This window comes from Carassius auratus, chromosome 34 (assembly GCF_003368295.1).
Source record: "Carassius auratus strain Wakin chromosome 34, ASM336829v1, whole genome shotgun sequence".
Classification (NCBI taxonomy): Eukaryota; Metazoa; Chordata; class Actinopteri; order Cypriniformes; family Cyprinidae; genus Carassius; species Carassius auratus.
This window is the reverse complement of record NC_039276.1, coordinates 9,718,807-9,739,564: the sequence shown is the minus strand read 5'-3', so window position 1 is coordinate 9,739,564 and position 20,758 is coordinate 9,718,807. Positions and strand designations below refer to the sequence as shown.

At 35.9% G+C, this 20,758-nt stretch overlaps 1 protein-coding gene and 1 long non-coding RNA gene across 13 annotated transcripts in view; one reads left to right on the top strand and one right to left on the bottom strand.

The window, feature by feature from the left end:
- Positions 1–20,758, bottom strand: part of LOC113053114 (peripheral plasma membrane protein CASK-like) — a 153,528-nt gene that overhangs the window by 59,548 nt on the left and 73,222 nt on the right. For all 12 annotated transcript variants that reach the window (XM_026217837.1, XM_026217839.1, XM_026217842.1 and 9 more), the window contains exons 2-3: positions 16,749–16,861; positions 3,887–3,992 (exon numbers count right to left, since the gene is read on the bottom strand). In XM_026217837.1, the coding sequence (XP_026073622.1) occupies positions 3,887–3,992; positions 16,749–16,861 (219 nt within the window). The remainder of the gene's footprint in view (positions 1–3,886; positions 3,993–16,748; positions 16,862–20,758) is intronic.
- The window catches only part of LOC113053123 (uncharacterized), a 92,089-nt gene continuing 72,542 nt past the window's right edge, over positions 1,212–20,758 (top strand). The window contains exon 1 of the long non-coding RNA XR_003277166.1: positions 1,212–1,520. This is a non-coding gene — a long non-coding RNA (uncharacterized LOC113053123). The remainder of the gene's footprint in view (positions 1,521–20,758) is intronic.

Below are 20,758 nucleotides of genomic sequence, written 5' to 3'. Positions count from 1 at the left end.
ATCGTCTGTTGGTGTGTGGACACTAATACTGTTATCATTCAAGTTGTCAAACTGTTATCTTTTTTGTAATTTTTTTCCCCAATATGTTTATAGTCCTTTTTTTTATTTTATAAACACACATAAACTATGCATATAGCAACAAACATAGCCAATGATACACCAGAACAAGTAGACAAGCATACACTCCTTCACTAACACATGTTCAATGAACTTTAAAAAAAAATGCATAAAAAAATAAATAATATAATTATAGATTCTTTTTAACCATTTATACTGAAGTAATTTAAACCATGTATTTATTGTCTGTGTTCGTGCTTTAAGTTCCAGTCTGCCTATATCTATATCTTCCTGTACATTTCTTTTCCAAGCATTTAATTTGTCCAATGTTGATTCAGTACTGTGTTTCACCTTTAAATTATAGTAGACAGATACACAACCCTTACCTTCTAAATTTCCAAGAGTTACAACAGAAAGCAGAACTCCATCTTCATATAAATCCATAATTTTCAGAATGCCTCTAATATTCCATATCTTAAATCCTGCATCATTATTATTTTTATTTTTTTCAATACATCAGTGGTTCTTTCCACTAGGGGATCATTATTTTTGGACAATTATTTTTCTTAGTGTGAACTGGCCTTTAGGGCCCAATGTCCTAAAGTGAAATAATATGACAACTGACTTTTCCCGGACATTTTATGTGTCCTCACTAGTTAAAAATATTTTAATATATATATTTTTATCTAATGATTTGCACAGGTTTCTTTGAGGGTTAGGTGTCAGGATAGGACATATAAAATATCATAAACTTGAACAGTGGAAGTCTATTCATGTTCTCACTAATATTGTGAACCAAAACTGCATTGTGAGGACTAAATGCCTGCAATACGTACTGTATAATCACATTTCAGGTCTCTGTCCCTACATTTTAAGGACATCCAGCTGTCCCCGTAAATCAAACGGCTATATTAACATGCAGTGTTTTCTAAAAAAAAAAAAAATTAAAATGGCTTTCTGTAAGGGCTGTGTTGTGGGGAAAATATCAGTCATTAACTTCGAAGCCATATGCTCCTGTCCCACATTGCCAGACCTTCAGACTGACAGCTGAAGGTCTGGAATCTATGGCAGCTTTCACTGGCCAAGCCTGCCCATGAGGCCATTTGACTGCCATGTTAAACAACCAATCACAGTTTGTTTTGTTCAGCGTCACATTTCGGGCTGTGGAAATGTCGCCACAATAACAGACCAGTGAGTAAAACTCTCAGATGTAAAAACTCGATGGCTTCCTTTTTTCGAGAGGTGGTTCGGCACCACAGCATTTTTGTTTACTGGCAGAATGTTAAAGAACGCGACACACGTTTCCTGGAAATCCTTTATAATTAAACCATCTGATGACGACTTCGACACCCTTGAAGTGTTTCCACTTTTTTGGCCCATATGCATCAGAGGTTCAGCCAACGGTTAGTGGACGTGATGTCTGAGGCTGAGACTACATAAGCTCTATCTCCTTCCTGGAGTCGGTGAGAACTTTTTTCTCTGAAATTTGTCACCCTAGCCTCACTTGCTTACTATCAACAATGAAATAGGACATATCAAAAATATCAACAGTTATTAAATAACATTTAAGTTAATATCTCATTATATACTTAAAAAATTATGTCCGTATGATTAAATTCTAATTACTGCAAAAAGATGTTCTCTCTATTACAACTGACCTGAGTGAGAATGGTGTTGCGGAGGATGAGGTGCCTTAACATGTTTTGCTAACAACTGAGAAGCCATGATGATTTAGCCATTTTTTGACTCAATGTACACAACCAGACATTAATGAAGTTGTTCATCTAATATTTTTCTAAATATGGAAAACTACCTGTTTCAGTAATTATAATCAATTTGTTGTGTACATGGTCTAACAAGATAATTTTTAACTGGAAAGAGATAAAGAGATCTGCCTACCTTGTTGCTATTTTGAAGATTCTGTCATATGTTGCTTAATTCAAAATTAATTTTATTTTAAAATAAAAAAATTGTGGTGTAAACCTTAAAAAGTGTTGTGGAGGATGAACATGTAGCAGAATATCCATTAACTTTTTTCAGAATTTTAATCTGTTTAAATAACAACATAACATATATTCTAAATGCGTTTACGTCACCCACAAAGCGGAAGGAGACACAGGCGCTGAGTCTGAAATCGCATACTGCAAGGGGTTGCAGAGACAACACAGAACATGCAGGATTCATATTTAAATAGACTGTTCCGGCTTAATATTTACAGATATTAGTCCATATCGTGATTTGATGTAAGTGCAATGACCTATTTTTGATTAATTCATTCAAAATTTGGCAAATTCCGTGCCATTCCGCGTAAAAATGTAAATTCCATTTTTAAGAATCAAAACACAGCAGTGTTTTGATTTGAGGGCACGGGCCGTGGTGTGTGTTCACTGCAAGATAGAGCTGGCATATAATACCACAACTATGATTTCCGCGATGCAGAAAACGCGGAGGGAATCGCGGAATCCAGTCTTAAAAATGGAATTTACATTTTTACGCGGAATGGCACGGAATTTGCCAAATTTTGAATGAATTAATCAATAATAGGTCATTGCACTTACATCAAATCATGATATGGACTAATATCTGTAAATATTAAGCCGGAACAGTCTATTTAAATATGAATCCTGCATGTTCTGTGTGTCTCTGTTAATGAATGGAGCAGAAGCGTGTCTTCATTCATTAAACACATTGAAGCCCGCGTGACGCTCGCGGTGATTTCAACGTGTGCTGTCTCACTAAATAAGGACGTGAACACATGAACAACATCTCCAGAACTGCTCTAACAGTCACTTCATTAGCATTTGACCATTTGATTTGAGTAAAACTATCGTCACATCACATACACAGAACTGTAAAGGTACTAAAAACCGTCAAAATAAAAGTCAGATTAAAATCTATTGTTCAGCAGAATTTACGTAGCCTACTACAAAAAAAAATAAAAAAAATGCTAACTTTCTTTTTTAAGGTTTAATCACACAATATTTCTTCCATGTTTTATTTTTAATAGTAAATCTCCTTTGTTTACCAAAGCGTTAAGATGATTTTCAATAATTAAAAGATAAATTCAATAAATGTTTTATGTTTAATGTGCATCTCAGAAAATGCTTTATTTAAAACCCCAATTGAATGGCACTTAAATCCACTTAATTCATCTGTCAACCTTATTTTCATTGTTCACAGTACAAGTACAGACAGAGAAACAATGGGTAATAATGAAATGTATGTTTTTGATGTATGCATTGCATTCTATGCATTTAAAAAATGTAAATATTTTTTTTTTAAAAAAGGAAACTTATTTGTTCATTTTAAGAGACCCAGGAGTCTTATTTTCTCTTGTATAATTAATATTGCACTTTAATTAAGCAAAAACAAATTTTATCCAATTACTCGATTAATCGATGGAATTTTTGGTAGAATACTCGATTACTAAAATATTCGATAGCTACAGCCCTACTGAGAGAGAAACAGACACAGGCTACTCAGGATAGACAACAGCAAGTTCATGCATTGTTTTAAGATGCGCTCTTGTAATGCTGGAAATTCCCGCAAATATTTCAGCGTGAAAAACACTTGTGACAGATGACAGAATATATAATTTGCACATGCTTTTAAGTCTTACAATTTGAAGTATGTTCCTCACAATATAATTAAAACACAAATACACAGGGTGACAAAACATTTAGTTTAAAAATATGTCTAAAAAATTTCTAAAAAAACCTCCCCACTCAAAAAAAAAAAAAAAAAACATAGAGTCACCTAATGGGGGAAGTCCCCATTTTCTATCGAACAAAATTGTATTTGTAAGATTTGTTCAGAATAAAAGACTTACAACTCAAACACCATGTAGAGCATCCCATCAGAGCTGTAGGTCTCCAGAAGCTCCACTATGTGAGGATGTTTCAGCATGTGGCAGATGCTCGCTTCCCTCTTCAGATCTACAGAAAGACAAAAAGGCATATCAAAAGTTTCAAAACAAGACGTTTAAGATCACTCTTCATCCTTGGCTTCATCCTTGAAGTCACTGAGAATTACTATTCTTATTAAAGGACCAAAGAATATTTTCAGTTTAATTAAATTTTGTACAAAACAATGTATTATTTTTAGCAACATAACATTATTTGTTATAACACATAACAAAAAAACACTTGTATGCAAAGATTTTATAACAATGCTAAATTCAAGCATAAGGAATGATGTCATTTTATTTAGATGCTTATAGGGACTTTTTCATGAAACATTCATAAATATATGAGCAAATTCTGAGTAATTTAAGCATAACTCTCCTCCAGATTCACAAATACTTCGTAAAGGTCAGATTTGATAGTTAAACGTGTGTATGTTAATGAATTTCAATCATTAATTTTCTGGAGTGACGCGTTGTTTGCTAAAATACATTTACAGCAGTAACGTTACGAGTATCTTATTTTGAAGAATATTACTGAGTGTAAAAATTCAGTGACCAGCAATATTAACTTCTTCATTGTTGTGTTTTACAATTATGACAACTGGTCAATGTTTGTCCCTCCTCCACTGTGATTGGATGGTTCTGTAAAAGAGACAGTGACAAGCTCTTTGTTTTACCCAAAAAAATCACCTAGGCAAATGACCTTGTTAAATAACATTATAATACAATGTCATCAGTTTGTCTAAAAGAATACAGAATGTGTAAATGATTTATGCACCATTTACACATGGTAGGGAGCAGGTGTACATTTATTTTGTACGAACTAACATTTTCAAAATACAAATATTTTCCTGAATCCGGAAATTTACGTCAGCACGACACTCCCAATGATTTACACAAAAATTTGTTCTGTTCGGGTTTCATGAATAAGGCCCATTGTCTGTTATAACCTAAATCAGTGGTTCCCAAACCTGTCCTGGAGTACCCCCAACACTGCACGTTTTCTTTATCTCCCTAATTAAACACATCTGATTCAACTCATCAGCTCATTATCACATGGGTTAATAAGCTGATGAGTTGAATCAGATGTGTCTAATTAGGGAGATAAAGAAAACGTGCAGTGTTGGGGGTACTCCAGGACAGGTTTGGGAACCACTGTCCTAAATTATCTCAAAAAGCCAAACTCAGCACATACATCTCATCTGCATTTTTCACTGCTAAAACTAGTTTTTATATGCAGGTTTTTGCACAAATCTGTGTAGATGATAGGGCTGCACGATGTGTCGTTTAAGCATCGATATCGCGATGTAGGAATCCACGATAGTCACATCGCAGGATGTGGGATGTATGCTGTCGTAGTTGATCCATCTTCAAACAACAAGACCGCTGTCTTGATCTCTCTCCCTCGCACATATTAATCAAAATCAATTGACACGATGGTGTAAAAAAAAACAGAAAAAAAACAATCAGTGACCAGTGATGAAATGTTTTCTGTGTTGTCAAATCTTGTGCGATATCCTAAACTGCAGAGATAATTACACAACACGTCTGATTCGCAAACTAATGATTCCTTTGAACCGATTCAATTTAATGAATGGTTTAAACAACTGACCTGTCCAACACTGAACTCACAAGACGTCTGAATTGATGTATAAAAAAATCACTTTACAATAATGTTCTATTTATTAAACCATTTAACTACATTATTTGACATGTACTATTACTAAACTGCACTTCTACAACATTGTTAATTTCAACATTTAGGCTATAGCCTTCATTGTTGAAATCAAAAGTTGTACAGTATTTGTTAACATAGTTAATGCACTGTGAAGTAACATTACCAAACAATGGACAGCTGTGTTTTTATAAACTAAGATAAACAAAGATTAATAAATATAATAACAAAAGTATTGCTCGTGGTAAGTTCATGTTAGTTAATATGTTAACAATCAAACCATATCCTAAAGTTACAAACAAATAATTGACTCCAATTTAAATAATACTCTAAGAATGTAAGTTTGCTCGTCACATTTTTGTTTGTAAGAAAAAATTAGATTAGATTTCATATCACAATATGTATAGCAGAAAAATAAAATATCGCAATGTCATTTTTTTCCAATATTGTGCAGCCCTAGTAGACGACCCCCCCCCCCCCCACACACACACACACACACACTGCTGCACTTCTCATCTGTAATTAAAACAGCTGGCATTCAAGAATCACACAGCCCTAAGAAGACAGTAAAAACAGTCGTTTAACAAACCAGATGTGATCTGTTAATCCATTCGAGTCTGGCCGAAGAAAAAAAAAAAAGTATAAATAAGTATTCTGCATGTGTGAACCACACTGGTTTTACCATGGCATGGGTTTCTACGTACCACAGTCCACAGAACGGTCACACTTCTACGACTTCTTAAGTTTCACACAAAATTTTGTCAGATAGAGACAGATCAGATAGAACAGGAAGTGTGCACCTCAGTGTCGGATGTATGCTAACCACAAGGCCATGACTCGGAATAACAATAAGCATCACAACATGTTCATGCATATACAAGTACTTCACACTTTTCTAAAACTCCTCTCCATTCTTTTAAAACTTACAAATTTCCCCCAATAGCGTAAAATCCTCCCCCCTTCTCTGACTTGTTTCATTAGCTGTGAGCCAGTTATCAAGTGTGGAAAAATACCACCTTTTACCGTATATATTACAGATTACAGAGAAGCTACACAGACTGGAGTACAATATGGTCTGATGCATGAAGTTGGCTTGCTGCGATGCAAAAAAAACCCCACTGCAAACATTTAAATCAACATCTGCTGAGTTGAGGAAATCTCCTCTCCGTCAGCCAGAACAAAAAGTAATAGTAGTCTATCCAAGAGAGCGAACATCAATCAGACTGACCAGCCCAGATGCTTTTACTGATAAACCATAAAACAGACACTCCCCTGAGATTCAAGATTCAAGAGTTTTATTTGTCACATACATGGTTATATGCTTGTAAAAAAAAAAAAAATGTGCAGGACAGTATACTGTAGAAATGATCAGCAGGAATGTACAAGAGGAGAATGTGCAAACAGGTTGTAATGTACATAATGCATTATCATTCCCTTCTTAATCAGGAAATTGCCTAGTGATAACATTTTAATGAAACATTGAATCTATCAGTTCACCTTCTTGAAAACAGTAGAAACACAGCCTTTTTAAAAATGCAGCTTGTATTGGGCACACACCTTGTATATGATGTGACAAAACCACAAATATGTTTAAAATTCAATGAGAGTGTTTACATACAATAAAATATATACCGTCTTGTACATTTTAAGAACGGGTCTGTTTGTGTGTGCCAAACTTGTTTTTTCATGGTATGGATGATCTTTGCATGGAATTGCCCATGACTATTTAAATCTATTTAAATACATTTTAGAAAGTAGCAAAGTAGCAAATGCTTTACTCATGGGGTTTCCAGAACAACGGCTGCATTTTCTGCAGTTTAGCGCCATCTGCTGTCAGAGAGTGAATGTTATGCATTTTGACCAGTTGATGGGAAAAGTATTGATAAAATGCATCGCAAATTCTGAAAAATTTGAAATACATAATTATTCATGGTATTTAGAAGTGCCCATGATAACAAGAATATACATAATATATATATATATATATATATATATATATATATATATATGTGTGTGTGTGTGTGTGTGTGTGTGTGTGTGTGTGTGTGTGTGTGTGTGTGTGTGTGTGTGTGTGTGTGTGTGTGTGCGTGCGTGTGTGGGCATGTTTTTGTGACATATCAGGACAAAACTCTGTATAATGACATGGGTATGACACAGGTATTACAAGGAGAGGGTGACTTATGAGGACATAAGCCATGTCCCCATTTTTCAAAACGCTTATAAATCATACAGAATGAGTTTTTTTGAGAAAGTAAAAATGCACAAAGTTTCCTGAGAGGGTTAGGTTTAGGGGTAGGGTTGGTGAATGGCGATAGAATGTACAGTTTCTACAGTATAAAAACCATTACGCCTATGGGATGTCCCCACTTTTCACAAAAACAAACGTGTGTGTGTGTGTGTAACATACTCAAGATTTATTTTAGCCAATGAGGACATTCCCCCTGTTTGAGAGACAGACTGTGATCGTTCAATAATGGTTCATACAGGTAGTCAGCAAGTGCAGGACAAGTATAACTGTTAAATAGTAAATGCTTTGTGGTTAAGTCTGACGTTTTTGTAGTTTTTTTTAATTCCGAGCTGAACTGTTCATTGTGGAAAAGCAATTCTTACTGCCTTCATCAGGGATGACATAGAGGCAAGGAGGGATTCCTACGGGGAAATCACTTAGTGACTGTTGCTAAGTCAGATTAACATGGATTCATGAGTAATACAACTGAATCAAAATACACTACATTGTTGCTGACCTGATGCCATATCAAGTGTCCACCAATGATAAAGGGCCCCAACGAGTAAATATACCTGGTCATTTCCATATTAGTGACTTTCCTGTTTGAACTGACTAAACTGTTGCTGATTTGAGATTCATTAGGAATTAATTGTATATCATAAATTGAAGTAATATTTCATTGTGACTATTTCCTCTTTCTTCACATTGGTTACATGTAATAAATATTTTTTGTTAATCTAAGATAAACATTCTGGGATTTATTGAGGATGTATATAGCACACTATGAAAACAAGCAGGGAAATCAAACAGAATGCACACAGAATTACAATAGTCTGGGAAAAGAAGGGGTCCCTGATGAAGATTGAGGACCATCACTCACACAGCGCCAAAACTAATAAATGGGTTAAATATTCTCACAATCATGGAAGAAAGACCTTCAATTCAATGGCAACCATAAAGCCTCTCTCTCTCCTTCTCTCTGGCTCTATTAAGAATGAAATGAATGGCAATCTCTTTGAAAGCAGACGAGAGTTTTGAAGGTTGCAGAGAGTGCATGAGTGCTCTGACCTACACCTCAGGATGAGCACTTCCATATCAATTGAAAAGGAAATAAACATCAATCAGGTGAAATTTAGGATGAACTGAGACAAAAGTTTAGTTTTGAGCTTTTTAATTAACAGTGACTAAACACAGTTCAGAGATAATGTAACTTTGCACCCTTGATATATACAGTACTGTATGTAATACACTGCTGCCAATATAAAATTAAGCAACATTAATACTGTTTTGATTTTTATGTGCTTTTATTTGGTCATTAATTTTAAGACTTTTGTGATCCTTTGCAATGAGATAAAGACAGATTTTTCTGATTGAAATTTCAGTAGCAGAATAGTCATTAGAATTGGTAATTGGTAACAGACTTTTTAACTGAATTGATGATTCAATTATTTGCATTATGGCTCATAAATCAGAAGTATTTTAGTATCTGGATAAAAATTGCTTGGTCAAAACATAACAAAACAGCTTGGTTTTTCTAGATTGCATCACAATACACACACACACACACACACACACACACACACACACACACACACATATTCATATAAAATATCTAATGAGTGTACATATTTTGTCACTATAAGAGTATCATAATTCTGGAGCCAAATCAAACAATGAATACAACCAAAGTGTACCAGATGTATAGATTCATAGAGAAAGAGAGAGATACAGATAGATCATTTCTGCCAAAGAACATACAACTGCTAAGTCCCAGAATGCTTTTATAGCTTCAACGTCTTCCAGGCAGCCATAAAAATTACATTAAAAAGCCCTTAAGGTGGACGGTTCTGCTGAACCTGAAGATACAAAGTGGAAAAAACACAGCAAAGATAATTACAGACAATGAGATGAATGAAATACCACTGTTTGCTCAGGCTGGCACACCATCACCAGACACTGTTGTTTACTGTTTTTTTTTTTTAATGTAAATGTTGTAATGACAGAGCTTTCCTTTCTATCAGGACCCAAAGATATTTAACATAATCAAAGGAGTTCTCACAGAAATAATCCTCAGAAACACAACACACAAAAGAGCTGTTTGCCCTAGTGATGGACCACAGATTAACATGTTGAACATAAGTTTCTGTCAATGTATGTTTGGTACTGAACTGGCACGGAACACTGGCTGGGCAAAGTATGGAATCTATACATTTATATAGAATCAAAATGCTTAAAAGCACAATATAAATTAAACTTGTTGAATTAAAAATAATCAAGGTACTTTCATTTTCTAACCTGTCTTCTGAGTACAATGAAAATTATATTTAATTGTATTGCTTTTTAATTTCACAGCAGCAAAATCATTGCACTTATGCCAGTCAGAAACTGTTTAACAAGTGTCACTTCATAACCCTACCCATAAATCCTAATCCTTCATTTGCAAGTCAAATATCCCTTAAGCATAGGCAACTCATTTCAATGCAAACACATGGACCCATCACCATGCATACACCTCAGGGGGAAAAAAGAGGAAATAATGCATTGCAGTGCACTAAACAGGATCCGATTCCACGAACCGCTCACATTTTTCCAAATCCACTAATGAGTTATTTCTTAGAAATGTTCATTGCATTCTTGGAAATTGTGTATTCAGCCAGTTGGACTGAAACTGCAGCCGGACCGCAGGAGGTCTGATGAGTCTGCTGACCACGGTGGAGAATAATTCCAAGCTAATATTATGCTGGGCCATGACTCCTGCATATGTGGCCTCTCTCTATCACACAGCACTGTCACTAACCTGAGTAAACAGTGATCCATCAAACAGAGTATCAGAGAGCCACCTGACACTGAGTTCCACTAACCAGCCTGATTGACACCTGAAGCATTTATAAAATTACATCCATCTCAACCCCACAAAAACCAAAGCACAGGCCCCAAGCAAAGCTTTAGAGTCACTCTGCACATGTCCTACTCTGTCAAATACCTCAAACAAACACTCAGAACAGTCAGTCAAGGGCAGGAGCACAAATCAGTGATGGGGTAGGTAGAGAGAAATGAAACAATAAGTTAAACTGATGCTATCGCTGAGGAAGAAGGCAGAAGGAGCTCTTCTGCTTAACACCCAGCTATTTCTATGCCCTCTTAAAAAGAAGAGGAACATGTGTCTTTCTGAAAAAGAGGAGTTTGAAGGTCCAAGTTAATGTCTTTCTGAATAACAGCCTGTTCTCAAATGTATGGAAATCATTTAAAGCTTATTTCTAAATGATAGCCTACACACTCAAAGCCACACGGTGTGGAGAGCACTGCCACATTTTGACAGCACATCCAGTTAGTGTTTCTTCAACTAGTAGCATGCACAGCCCTCTGAACTTTTAGAAAAAAATAAATAAAAAAAATACAGATCTCACTGTTAACTAGTGTATTTTATCTTCTAACAGTGTATGTGCGTGCATTCCAGGAGAATTCTGTCATTTCTTGTATTGTGTTTAGTCTTCTGTGGTGGAAATAACACTTTTGGGCACTTGCATGTGTTATATTTGATGTCAATCATAATCTTTATAAATATATAGTATTAATCTGTTAATGTTCAGCTTTGTGTTCGAAATTCACTTGTATACACAACAGATGGCTTCAATCCTAACAGACATGTAGTAATGTGTTTAAACTTAATATAAAAAAAAACTGATTAGTTTCAGTCAAAATCAACCCCTGACACATAAACGAGGCTGTAGTTGAAGAAAAGAGCTGTTTGCATCACTGATGATTTCTTACTCACAAGCTCAACCTGTGCGTTCATCATGTGAGTTCACACACTGGCATGGATTTCACATGACTTCCAGAGACAAATTATGAAGAGGCTGTTAAAACTCACCCAGTTTTTTTATAGAGAGAGAGAGAAAGCTGCAGTCGGCATGTGATTCAGAGGTGCTGATAGACGGCTGGGACACACTGTGTTTCCCCACCAAGCTGCATCTACACACTCAGTGTGGCCTTCACGGCTCACGTGGCACCAAACACAGCTGCTGACACACATTCAGTAAACACACACCTCCCGTGATCTCTCAGTCTCTGATGAGTGTCATGATAGGGAGGCAAACAGCAGCAAGTTGAAGATGCTGAGGTACAGCTACAGTATATTACATTTATATTACAAGACAAGATATTACATTTTAACACAGCCATTTACCATAGGTTCTGTCTCAATTTATGATTTGAAGGGCACAGGAGACCAAAAAATCAATACAGTATCTTCTTTGTTGGATTTTATTTTGTAGTTATTAAAGAATGAAAATGAAAATCCATATTTTACATTTCTTTGTCGGGTGCCAAGCTTCCGAATAATATCTGAGTAGGCTACATACAGTAAAGAGGTGGGCGGCTCAGTTCCAGGGTTGTGTTGATGGCTGACTCAGCTCTGAGTAGACTCACAGGTTTTGTAAAGGGGTCATAAGTCTATAGGACAGCAAGAGAATGATCAATATGTACTGTAATAATGTAACGTCAATGAGACAGAGGCTAAACTGAGAATATCCAATTACAAACCAGTTAGGATGCAGCTACATATGGCCTAATCTTTAAGGCATAATAAATGATCACCAGCAGAGGCCTAGAAAGTGTTCCTTACCTCACTGCCGTATCCTCTGGCTCTATCTCTCATTCTTTAATGGCAGGTTGGCTGATTTCAGCAGGCTGTTGAACAGTCTAATTGTGCTCTAAGTGTTGTAATAATTAAAGTCCACCTCACCACTGACATGGGTTACAGATGCATGGCTTTAGCACCCTGTACTACAGATATATCCACTTCAGTCCTGCACTTTTATGGTCCAACTATATAAATATACAGACACACTTGTGGAGGGAATGATCATTATTTGAGAATGTTCCAAAGAGTATTTAGTTTTTCAACAGAAGCAGGAACATCTGACCTGCCCTAGAATGTGATACCAACCAGGATGTAAATGATGTATACATATTAAACCATAAACTACCTTGAAGAGATCTTTGCATAACATGTCTGTCTAAAGTCTACTTTTACAAGTTGCTAAATCCTTCTGAAGACAAAGAAGGGAAAAAATAGAATTTTTGTATCTTGGGAAACAGAGGTTAAAATAAGCCATACTGATCCGATATAGAGGAAAACAGTGCAACCATGATAACAACCTCTGCAACTGCAGCTTTCTGAGTGAATCATGTCATGATTTGGTGACGTTATACAAAAAAACAAACATGAAAAGCAAGGGAGACTTTCAAATTATAATTGTGGATTTCCCACAGGCTGTTTGGAGGCTTTCCTCTCTGTAAATGTCCTGAATGGAACTGCATGAAAAACATACACAAAACACCCTCTTTTCCAAAAATAGCATTAAATAAATTGTGTGGTTAAATGAAAAGGTAGCAGTAACCTCAAAACAACCTCTTGTTGCAAAAGACACGGCTGGAGCCCTGCAGTGGCGGTAATGATGATGATAATGGTTACAACATTTAACATTCGGCTGTGTGCATGTGCTATGGTGGAGACTTCAACCTCTCACAATGAACACAATAAGAGAGTCCATCTCTCTGACAGATCTCTTCTTTTTAGGACCACACTAAAGTTTGATTGTGGCCCTCTAGATTACCACACAGGGTTACAGATTGGCCACAATTCCTACAGAGAGAGTTGTTCAGCCACCACTCTTAAATGTGAGGTTTCATCTATGATTCTGAAGCTGGAGGATGAAGGACATTTCATTCAGTCCTGAAGTAGACCGAATAAGAATGAGTCGACAAAGATGTAAGAATGCTTGGTGTTTTGAGGGATGGATTTTCTTTTTCAAGGAATAAAGTACAAAAACATTTTTTTTTCTTTTCTAAATTGCAAGATTATAAAAAATATCAATATAACATATATTGTTAAATTACAAAATATTTTTTAAATACACTACAGTGTGAAATATTTGCAAATGTTCTTTTTTTAATAGATTTATAATATACTATTATATTGTTATAAACTATTCAAAAAGCTAAATGAAGAAAGTATGTGTCATAGGGAAGCATACCCTTTAGCTATGAGTTTCAAATCAAACAGCAGAGTAGTAATTTAAAATGATAGATTGAATATATGCCAGGCACATTAATTTTTTTCATAACATTCATCATTTTTGTGATGCCACAAGGCGACTTGTAAAGCAAAAATTTATTCTGAATCAACATCCTTATCAACTTATAAAACAATCAGATTTCAAGCTTAGTCTTGCTGTAATGAATCGCATTAGCCATAAATAACCACTATGTATGTAAATGCTTTTCAACATATTCATTCACACACTTAAGCACTGCTTTCATATTAAGACAACCTCAATCTGTCTTTCAGAAACTAAAACCACACTGAATATAATCTTTAGGTTAAATTCTGTCCATCAGGAACAGAAAATCTGTCTCATCTAAGCTAAGTGACCCTTATGGACTTTTGTAAGCGTTGTGCTTTACGGTAAGTGCTACAATGTTACGTGAAAGCATCCGTACTTCAGTGTATCGATGTCCTAAGTGCGGCTATAATAAAACACTGGCCTTGCACATACAGAAAGCCCTAAACACAGAATGGGTTTTATAGAGTTTTGGATAGGATTTGTCACAGATGGCTGGCAGCTGGCACGATGAACTTAAGGTGTAGTTTCCCCCAAATGATGGCTAGATGACACAAAATGATCAGCTTTGGGATGTGCCAACAGTAGTACAGCATTTAATACAGATTTATGTATACAGGTGATACTACAGAGAAAACAACAGCACCTCAACAAAACCCCACTCCCACAAAACCCTCATACTGGTTTATTTCATTATTGAATGACCAGTATCTTAAATCTTAGAGCAGAATCTCTAGCTGAAGTGCCACGCAGAGCAAGAGTCAGTAATGTGACTTAATTATGGGTAGTGATACTTGCCTACAAGGCTCATTACCAGGCTGTGCGCTCCTGCTGATTTTTCAGATTATACTGAGATTCCACAGGTCTGGATGTAATGATTGTTATGATAATGAAAGCCAAGGTTATTCAATGGTAAAAAAGCATCAAAAACATCAAAATGAAAGATTTCTGGGAAACGCTGCCTTTCTTACACCATATCTTAAACAATCAAAAAAAATATATGATATATATATAATAATAAAAAATGCTAAAACTATGTACACAATCATTCAAAACCTTAAAAACAGAAAAAAGGGAACTACATTTATTTTATTTTATTATTGATAAAAAATGACGTAACAAAATTTTCGGTATTGCAGAAGATTTAAATTTCAAATAAATTCAGTTTTTTTTTCTTTCTTTCAAATAAAAAAAAATTAAATGTATAACGTTTTCTACGAAAACATTAAACGGCACAATTATTTTCAACACTGATAAAGCAGTGTGTGTGTGTGTGTGTGTGTGTGTGTGGGACTGCAAATAAAATACAATGCAAAAGTTCATTGAGTTGATTCTTTCCTGAGCTCAGAGAGAAATAGACATTTGAAAGGTAATACAGAGACAAAAGTCAGAGATACTGTAGCATTTTAATCACCGAGTCTCATAAGTTGCACAGTAGATTCTCAAATACCAGCATGAGTGTATTCTCTCCCACATAGGAGAAAGACAGATGGGAGGTGGGCAGAGTGTTTGCCGAGACTGTGAAACTCAGGAGAGATGAGACAGAGGTTTAGCAGTGGACTGAGGTAACAAAGCCCTGGGCAAAGATGTCTTTCTCACATGCACATGTACTTAACATCCTACCCAAGAAATTCAGTCTCTTCAGAGAACTGACACTGAAACTGTTCTGCTACTGTATGTTTCCATTCTTACACACACCCTCACTGAGGAAGTGCAGAGGAAGTACAGCGAAACTGACTCCAACCTCAGTACAGTTTCAGTCTATTTTTGTTTGTGTGCTACTCCTGTCCTTATTAAGATAAGCTTCTCGATAATGTGTTGCCAAAACAGGAAGTTGAAATGTGACAGGAAAACGTGAGTGAAAGTAGTTTAGTCAGATCTAAATCAGTCAGTGCAATCCGCACAGAAGAGGATGACATTATAAAGAAGGAAACAGTCCTCAGGTATGACATCCTCTACACACAGCTGTTTTGAGTCGACTAGTGGGACTAGCACTAATACAGCATTGCACCAATTTCTCGAAAAATAAGATGAAAATTTATAAAAACGTATATATATATAAAAACATGGCAAAGCTAAATTTTCAGCAGTCATCACTCATCAAAAATAGAAATCTGCATCATTATATCATTATAAAAAAAAAAAAAATGCATGTCTGGTCAGGTAGATGCTTTGAGAAACATCTAGCTTAAGCTACACACGCAAATCAAGACACACATTGAAAACACTAGCATACTGCTATTAAAGCCTCCCTACACTGCCATTTAAGGTGAAATATGTGATCACACAGAGCACATTACAAAAAGTCAGGTCTTCAGGGTTACTCTATCACACTGTAATGTACTTTACTGTATGATCAGCAGGCCGATCCACAATCTCAGCAAAACACATATGCTGCCCACTCATGGCATTATGTACATATCTTACAGCTAAGTAGCAGTTCTTCTATTTTTGTATCAACAAATAGCTGCATTAGTTATTGTAACCACAAATGTTTAGGAGGTGAGCTGATGGTGTACTTTAGACGGGGTTTTTTGCATTAGAACATATAAGATTTCCTCTTCAAAGGTCCCGATTAGAGAGTGGTCGATTAAATCAACATAATCGCAGACATTCGGTTTGGTTCATTTCAAGCTGTATGTAATGAATTCAATGCTTACTCGTGAGAAAATGCTGAACATGTATTCTAAGCTCTGGAAAGGCCAGAAGTGATTAATTTTCTACACAATCATTACCTAAAGAGGAAAATGATCATTTTACCTTCTGTGCTGAGGCCAGGGCTGGAGGTGAATTTGGCCACATCCACAATCTTCACAGCAGACTGTTGGCCTGTCTCCCTGTTGATGCATCTTCGTACCACACTAAACGGCCCCCTGGAAAGGAAACAAAGAGTTACATTAGAGTCCTGCACAAGTTGGTTTTTTTCAGTGGCTAAAGCTGAAATCGATAAAGACAGGATGAACAATGGCCAATATAATGCTGACATATGTTGCTAACTAATGATGGTAAGTGAGATGTACACATCTTTAAATTGTTGAAATTAGGGATGTCAAATTTCGATTATTTCCATGATCGATCGTCGTTTAAATTAACGATCAATTAATCGATTAATCGTTAACCATAATACTGCAAAATGCGTCTATTGCAGGCACGCAGCCAGCGGTATGACAGGATGTGCAAAAGCCACACACACACACACACACACACAAAACGCTTTCTCACTTGAATTAAAGAGGTTTTAGTCTGAATAAAATGCTAGTAGCAGGATTATAAAATGAATAGATGCGATTATGATCATTTGATAAAATGAAGAGATTGCGCCATACTTTTGAGATCATTTTACTTTGTTGACAGTTTCCAATCCCGCACGGAGAACGCTGAACGCGCCTCTTTAAATGGTTTTGTGGTGCTCGTTGTTGTATTTTAAAGCACAATTTTTCAACTGACATTATTGTATAAAATTATCCGAAATGTGGAGCGCTGTAGTTAAGTGAACTACATCGGCGCTGCTGCACCAAAACACAGTTGCTCACATTAATTTGATCCTGCTGGATTCTGTCCTAGAAAATGTCCGATTTTTAAAAATCCGGCATACAGCGCATTAGATCGTGACAGTGCATGCGTGCAGACGAGGATGAGCGAGCGCGGCTTTGGCTAGATTTATTTGGAGGTTATTGCTCATGTCTCATTCGGCACAAATCGAAATGTTTCCATATTCGCAATGTATTTGAATGTTAAACTATTATTTATAATGTAAACTAGGCTTGTACTTAACACGCATTCGCATATAGACGGAAAAGATGATCCTCTTCATATGAGCAAAAACACGCCCACACTTCTGTTTTAAATCCGTTAATCTTAATTAGCCTATTTAAGTCGGATATATTTCGCATAGCCGATTTAAAAAAAAAAAAAAAAAACATGAAAACAAATTGTTATTTTTATTTTGGGCCTATTACTTAGTTGGCTGTACATTTTCCTTAAAGCATCCCATTTTTTCCCAGGGCTTAGAACCTGTGCCCTAGTCAGGTCCATGCAGAAACTTGTGAACGATGCTCGGCGTCACCGTTTAGTGGCAGCAGTGAATGCTCCAGGAATGTGTCGGTCACAGCGCCTATTAATCGCTGTTTTGAATCCAGCAATTATTTATTTAGAAATGATAAGATCTGATTATGACAAGTGTGGTATAAAAGCTTTGTTTATTAGAGGAATAATAGGTTAACTGGAAAATGTTAGATCGCGACCATGCTTTTGGACCCCATAGTCTTCATTTACGCGGCTTTGTTCTGGTTTGCCGGTTGGTCACGAATTTCCACAAATTCAGTATATTTAGGCATTGTTTCTTTTCCTAAATCTTCATAGTCTAACCCTCTAATTTCCCAGGTTTATTTTATTATCTTTCGCTTTTAATAACTGTTTTCGCATCTCTTACTGTGGTAAACATGGGAAGGGAAATTAAAGATTTCATGAATTAAGAATTCGTTCGATTTATTAATTTGTTCCCTTATTTCACTTAAATCATGGGTTATTTAGGGAACAAAATTAATGAAACATGGACAATTGCCACATTAATAATTCGTAGGAATGAATTAACAAGTTGTAGGAATGAATAGACTACCTGTCCTGTCACTGTGTCCCGCAGCCCTGCAAAGCGCACGATATAAAACAGTTATCTAATGAAATGATTAGTAACTACATTTCTATTGCATTTAATGTTGAAGAACTTTTATGTTGTTTCTATTTTAATGTACTTTAAAGTTTAAATCACATTAAAAGCTTAATTTGTACATTGTGAATGAATGATGATGCTTTTATATATCGTCACCGTCACTCACAGCCGCTCGCACGTGTTGAGTGCGCATGAGCCGCACGCAGCCCAACATTGAATCGGTTAACCGACCATCGATAGCCTTAATCGATTGCATCTCTTATCGACAATTAATCGATCATCGATTAATCGTTGACATCCCTAGTTGAAATAAACACTTACTTTATATATTATATCGAAATAAAAAAATGAAATAAAACAGGTAGCATGTTTAGGGTTCATAACAACGGTGATGATCCCTACAAAGTTCAAATGCTGGTTGAGTATTTAGTCTGATTTATCAGTCAATGAGGCCAGCAGCAATAAACAACCTAGTGTACAAGTGGGCAAAAAACGATAATTGTCAGCTAAAATCCAAACCTTTTCCCAACAGGACAAAAATCACAATTGAACTTAACAACACAAACGCCTTGACCTCCACACTGATGGTGATTTGTAGCTAGAAAAAGTACCCAATATTAATTTATACAATTGTGACAACTGATATATGCCTGCCTCATATGGAAACTTTTTTTGGGGGGGAAGTGAGATTAGAACCATACATGACTCAATAACCACAAGTTGAGAATCAGCAGCTAAAGTAAAAGCCTTGCCTCCTTCTAGAAATGAAGGATTGCTCACATATTCAGTGAGATTGATGGGAATGTTTTGTGCGGACCGAGTGTTTAAGGAACAGTGAGGAGTTAGAGAGGCTGGCTTTCTGTGAACAACTATGATCTGATTTTCCAAAGCCTTTAACCAATCTCAACATGACTTGAACCCTTTTCTGTGTGAGCATGAGTGTTTCTGCAGGCCTGAAGAAAGATGGCAGCAGAGAGACCTCTGGAGCAAATTGAACTTGTTTGTGTGCAGTGGGTTGGTGTCAGCAGGTCTGTTTTTGTTTCTGTCCTATATAATAAGATGATGAACAGTCTACAGTCAGACCTTCTGTGATTACCCCCCCCCCCTTCAAAAAAAAAAAACAACAACAACTAAAAACAGTTAGTCTGGCTGTACATTATCCCATTTATAGATGCATAATTAGCAAATAATACATAAATGAACATGAAAATGAAACACATTTAATTCAAAAGAGAGGAACATTTTAATTATAATATACAAATATAATAAATCATACACAAATTATTTATTTTTAAATGTAATAATATTATTATTAAATTTACATTTACATTAGTAACTTTATCCAAATGTAAATATCAAGCTCAGCGTGGCCATATTTTTTAGTCTTGACATTTATTCTCTATATTACTTCTGGCAAGTCAATAAGAAATGTTCAGCCTCCTCCTCAGGTACGCAAGTTACATTTCATTACAGACGACCCAGTTCACTCTGACCCATAGACCTTCAGATATAAAAATAGACAGATTTTATGAAATCTGTGTTGTCAGAATCTCTCTGCTCCACAGAGAAGACTTCCAGGCTGGCTGCTGTCTTCCAGTCATCCAACTTCTCAGGCTGAACTGTTAATGTACTGCAGGTGCAGTGAACATGTGGAGGACAGAGTTTAAGAGAGGAGTGTTTTGGAGAGCAGCAGTGTTACACTATGACCAAAACTGCAGATGGAAAAAATGTCTTTACTTTCACTTTAAGTCAATTTAATGCACTCTTGCTGAATAAAACTATTAATTTCTTAAAAAAAAAAAAAAATCTTGACCAAATCTTATGAACATATATTTATGCTGCCAGCAAAGGACAGAACTGTAAGCCCAGATTTCGAATCTAATTAAACAATTCATTTAAAATATACTTAAATATGTAAGTTTGGCTGCATTACTTATACATAAGATACAAGTAGATTCTACATATTTGAACCTGTGAATAAATTTAAGTTAAATTAACTCATATTAAGTTTACCTCTTGACCACGCTTCTCCCACACTGGTGCTGCAAGTCAACAACGCCATTTTGTATTTGTTATTGTGTGTGAAATCAAGGATGATGAT